At 50.0% G+C, this 5,000-nt stretch overlaps 1 protein-coding gene across 1 annotated transcript in view; it reads right to left on the reverse strand.

Annotated features, from left to right (window-relative positions):
• Positions 1-5,000, reverse strand: part of hectd1 (HECT domain containing 1) — a 37,539-nt gene that overhangs the window by 15,754 nt on the left and 16,785 nt on the right. The window contains exons 26-37 of the mRNA XM_054797532.1: positions 4,195-5,000; positions 3,902-4,123; positions 3,694-3,827; positions 3,457-3,613; positions 3,320-3,390; positions 3,094-3,245; positions 2,965-3,019; positions 2,682-2,898; positions 2,521-2,603; positions 2,312-2,439; positions 2,023-2,224; positions 1,814-1,951 (exon numbers count right to left, since the gene is read on the reverse strand). The exon at positions 4,195-5,000 is cut by the window's right edge and continues 157 nt beyond it. Of these exons, the coding sequence (XP_054653507.1) occupies positions 1,814-1,951; positions 2,023-2,224; positions 2,312-2,439; positions 2,521-2,603; positions 2,682-2,898; positions 2,965-3,019; positions 3,094-3,245; positions 3,320-3,390; positions 3,457-3,613; positions 3,694-3,827; positions 3,902-4,123; positions 4,195-5,000 (2,365 nt within the window). The remainder of the gene's footprint in view (positions 1-1,813; positions 1,952-2,022; positions 2,225-2,311; positions 2,440-2,520; positions 2,604-2,681; positions 2,899-2,964; positions 3,020-3,093; positions 3,246-3,319; positions 3,391-3,456; positions 3,614-3,693; positions 3,828-3,901; positions 4,124-4,194) is intronic.

Genomic DNA, 5,000 nt, shown 5'->3' on the forward strand with positions numbered 1-5,000 from the left:
TGTTTATTTGTTTATTTTTACATAATTTGGGCTTCCAGCTCATTAAACCCACAAAAACAGGAATTCAAAAAATTAGAATACTGTGAAGAAATCAGCCCAAATTTTGCAGGGCATGAATGTTTTAAACTGAGTGTCACACACTAATCATCTACTAAACTCAAATCACCTGCACAGGCTTCCCCAGGTGTCATTAAATTGCTTCAGTTTGGTTCAATTGTCTCAGTTGGGTTCAATATGGGGAAGACTGCAGACATGACAACTGGCCAGAACACCATCATTGATATCCTGCATAGGATGGGTAAGCCACAAAAGTTCATAGCTAAGGAGGCTGGTTGTTCAGAGTGCTGTGTCCAAGCATATCAATGGAAAGTCTAGAGGAAGGGCAAAATGTGGCAGGAGAAGATGCACCAGCAAAAGAGATGACCGTGGGCTTCAGCGGATTATCAAACAGGGAACATTCAAGAATCTGGCAGAGATCCAGAAAGAGTGGAATGAGGCGGGAGTCACAGCTTCAAAAACCACCACATTCAGACGCATCCGGGAGATGGGCTACAACTGTCGGGTTCCTCGGGTCAAGCCACTTCTGAACCTGAGCCAACGTAGGAAGCGTCTCCACTGGGCCAAGGAGAGGAAGGACTGGACTGTTGGCCAGTGGTCCAAGGTCCTCTTTTCCCATGAAAGTAAAGTGTGCCTTTCATTTGGGAATCAAGGTCCAAGGGTTTGGAGGAAGACTGGTGAGGAACAGAACCCAAGCTGCCTGAGGTCCAGTGTGAAATATCCACAGTCCGTCATGATTTGGGGTGCAATGTCCGGTGCAGGTGTTGGTAAACTCTGCTTTCTTAAATCCAAGGTCACCGCAACAGTCTACCAGAATGTTTTAGAGGACTTCATGATTCCTTCTGCTGAGGATCTGTATGGAGATGCAGATTTCATCTTCCAGCAGGACCTGACCCTGCCCATACCGCCAGAAGCAGCAAAACCTGGTTTGATGCCCATGCCATCGCAGTGCTTGACTGGCCAGCCAACTCACCGGACCTAAACCCCATTGAGAATCTATGAGGTATTCTAAAGAGGAAAATGAGGGGCACCAGACCCAACAACAAAGAAGAGCTGACAGCAAGCATCAAGGAAATCTGGGCTTCCATAACTCCCAGGCTATGCCACAGGCTGATTGCTTCAATGCCACGTGGCATCGAGGCAGTGATTAAGGCAAAGGGATTCCCAACCAAGTATTGAAGATTGACATCGTTTTGAAAGTACCATATTTTGATTGATTTGATGTGATTCTAATTTCTTTCTTTTTTTTCCTGCAAAAACTGAGAAGTAAATGGTGATTTCTTCACAGTATTCTAATTTTTTGAATTCCTGTTTTCGTGGGTTTTATGAGCTGGAAACCCAAATTACGTAAAAATAAACAAATAAACACTTGAAATCGTTTAAATTGTGGGCCCTGAATCTATAATCTATGAAAGTTTAACTTTTTGAATGGAATTATGGAAATTAAACAACTTTTCCATGACATTCTAATTTTTTGGAAAGGGTCTGTATATATATATATATATATATATATATATATATATATATGGTAACAGCATCCGGGTGGGTAGACGTTACAATGCCATCTTTGAAAGTAGTGTACGTGAGCCTCACAGTGCATTCTTCCGCTGTGACTACGTCTAGATAGAGTCTCATGTGTAAGGCCCCAAATTAAGCTTTTAATTAATCCATGGGTGCGCGTGCATTGTCACAAAATGGCAAAACAAAAAACCTGTACTAAATTGAGGAAGCATGTTTTCATGTGCATGCGTCAGACCTGTCGTGACTCGTCATCAGGGAAGTCGTCATCACACAACCAGATTCCCAGTGATGTTCTTTGGAATTCTGCAGCCACCAAAGCGTAAAACTCCAGTGTTGGACCGAGACCAGTTCCCTCCTCTCCTTGGAATTCCACCTGAGCGCACATTTAGACTCTATGGAGTCATAATAAAACATGACATTGTCCAGTTTGGGGTGACCTCTCACCTCAAGAACAGACTTCCTGTCGGCATGAACCTGCATGACGGACTCAGCCCACTCCATCATGGCCTCTCCTCGCGGGACTTTGACACGCTCATGTTTGAGCCGGCCCACCCTGAAGTCTCCAGGGTCATCCCGCCGCACCGTGGTGGATGGCCGAGAGCGCTCCATGGTGGCCTCGCGCCGGTTCTGCAACCAAACAATGGCCCTGCGCACACAGCCAGGTCAATGCAGTGGTCAGTTAAGGTGATGTATTTTCTGTGTGCTGGTGGACATGACAGTCCAAGGTCATCACCTGGAGGCTCCAAAGGCAGTGCAGGTGAAGAAGAGCTGTCGGGTCTCAAACGGGATAAGGAAAGGACACTTGGATGTCAGCTGTTCACACCAGTCAGGAAGTGCGCCGCTCGCAAGGGCCAAAGGCTCCTGGGGGTGAAAAATAAAAATAAAGTTTTAACATGCATGAGCAGAAACAAGCAGTGTGGAGAAAGCCGGTCATGAACTGACTTCGATCTGCTGAAGGATCTTTGTGGTGATCTTCTTGCTGGTGAACTCTTCTGGAGCTGCGTTGAACTGCAGCTCATCTGCATCTGTACACAGGAATTACGACCTTGTGGATTCAGAATGTGAAGTGTGGGCATGGGCAAAGTGAGCCGAAGTGTTCTCACCCTCCTGCAGCGTGCGTGCATTAGAAACAGAGTCTCCTCCGATGATGTACAGAATGCGGAGTAACTGCAGGACATCCTCCACACCGCATGTGTTCTGACTGCAGCCTGCTTTGGCCTGTGGAGTCTCCCTGCTGAAGCCCAGAATGTCGCTGCTCTGATTGGACGACAGCGAGCTCGGACTCAGACCGCTGCCACCCACGCTGTGTTCACAGAAGTCCTGAAGACATCACACAGCCATCAACACAACACACTCTCTTTTCTATTTCTAGATGTGTGTGTTCACCATCTTGTCGCTCTCTTTCTCCTTGCAGGCATCCTTCAACTCTCTGTACATGATCCTGTCAAAAACACAAAACATCAACACACAATAACATCGTCTCAGCTACTTTTGCCTCGTTGGATCTTATTTTACGTGTATGTCGGCTCCCAGATGCGTCGCAGTTTGTCCGTCTTGACGGAACCGTTACACGAGAGCTGCAGCAGCCGCTGGACGTAAAAGAAGATGGTGGACTTGTAACTGGACAGAGGAAGCTCCACCTCTCGTGTCGTACCCAGCCCAGCTACCTGGACACGTACACACACAAACAAGCTTATTTGTACAAATATGGGCATTTGAAATCCATCAGAAAGTGCGGTACCTTGAGGGTAAGGGCCAGATGAGGAGAAGGAGCACACTCCACCTCCTCCTGCACCTCAGAGCAAGGAGTCCCTGATACAAACGAGTGAATTAAACAAGTTGTTTAGGCTGGATGTTTAAAGGTCAGCTGGTGCTCACCTGGTGGAGGGATCTCCAGGTCAGTGGTCTGCTGTACATTGGTTCTTCCAGGTCGGGGGTCAAAGGCAGGTACCAAAGCTGAAAACTGTCTCTTTAGTACAAAATCGTCATCCCACGTCCTTCTGCGACCTCCTTTGGTCTCATACTCCTCCTCCTCCTGCAGCAAAGCATGTTTACATCCCTTTTTTTATTTTTATTTTAATAGAACCCCACAAGAACAAAAGTATTTCTCCATACCAACACCTCCTCATACTCCTGGTCCTCCTGATTGTCGTCTTCATTCTCATCATCATCATCGTCAGGCTCTGGAAGGTCCTCTTCATCATCGAGCTCAGCCAATAGTGTGTTAGCACGACAGCTATCCAGGAAGTCTGCATGAAAGAACAGTGTCATAGTATGAAGGCTGGCTGGCTGGAGCGGCCTGTGCAGGTGTGAAGTCTCTGACCATAGAGAGAAAATTCCGCCTCCTGTCCTGTGTCGCTCTCACTGGAAGTGGATGTCAGGCTGGTTGTCAAGGTGTTGCTTAGCAACTGTCCCACTGACAAGCCTGTGGTGGCCGTGGCGACGTTATTGCTGCTGGTTACTATGGAGGTTGACATGGTAACGGTGGAGGTGGTGCCAGTGGTGGTGAGGTTCGGAAAGCTTTGAGCGCCCATGAGGGGAGAAGCTGCAAACAAGGATTAGAGGGTTAAACTGCTGTCAGCTGACTGATGGAGTGAGTGTGGTTATGTGACTCACTGGCTGTACTCATGACATTCCTGCCCAGTGTGTTGGTGTTGTTGTCGCTGCTGCTGCGGCTCAGGTTCATGTTGTTGGTGGCATTGGTTCGTGACATGTTGGGCGCACGGCGTACAAACGACTCCATGAGGCTGGCCTCGCGGGACGACAGGTTGGGCACGCTGGCACTAGAGCTCATGGGGGCACCGGCCGCCAGCAGGGAGCTGACTGACAGGCGGGCATTGGCAGCTGAGCACAAAGGCCTCTGGGAGGGCGCGTCCTTGCTCGGAGACTCGGACACAGAGCTGACGTCAGGCGAGCTCACACTCACCAGGCCCATGGAGATGGCCGTCGCCGGGTCATCGGACGGGTCTTTGTTCCGGCCTTCTTCGCCGGGGGCGGACGCATCAGCGGTGATGGTGCCCGAGCTGGACGCAGAACCAGACCCGCCCTCCATGGCGGAGGACAGCACCACAATAGGTTCTTGCTGCTGAGCCTCAGAGCCGACCCCGCCTCCTGTGAGTCCACCCACCCCAGAACCCTGGTCCAGCAGCAGCCCCTCAACCCTCTTGTCCGGCCGCAGCCCTCCTGCGGGGAGGCCGAGGGAGGAGCTGAGGCTGATGTCGGAGGAAGAAGCCACACTACAGACAGAGCTGCTGCTGCCCTTCCTGCTGGAGGAGCTGGCTCCACCCAGCGACGAGGCCCCGCCCTTGTCTGGACAGTTATTTTTCACCAGACTGCTCCACGACTGCTGCTGCGAGGAAGAAGAGGTAGTAGTGGTGCCGCCACTGGCTGCCGGGGTCAGGGAGTGTCCCACCGTGGAGAAG

The sequence above is a fragment of the Dunckerocampus dactyliophorus genome, chromosome 13 (assembly GCF_027744805.1).
Source record: "Dunckerocampus dactyliophorus isolate RoL2022-P2 chromosome 13, RoL_Ddac_1.1, whole genome shotgun sequence".
NCBI lineage: Eukaryota > Metazoa > Chordata > Actinopteri > Syngnathiformes > Syngnathidae > Dunckerocampus > Dunckerocampus dactyliophorus.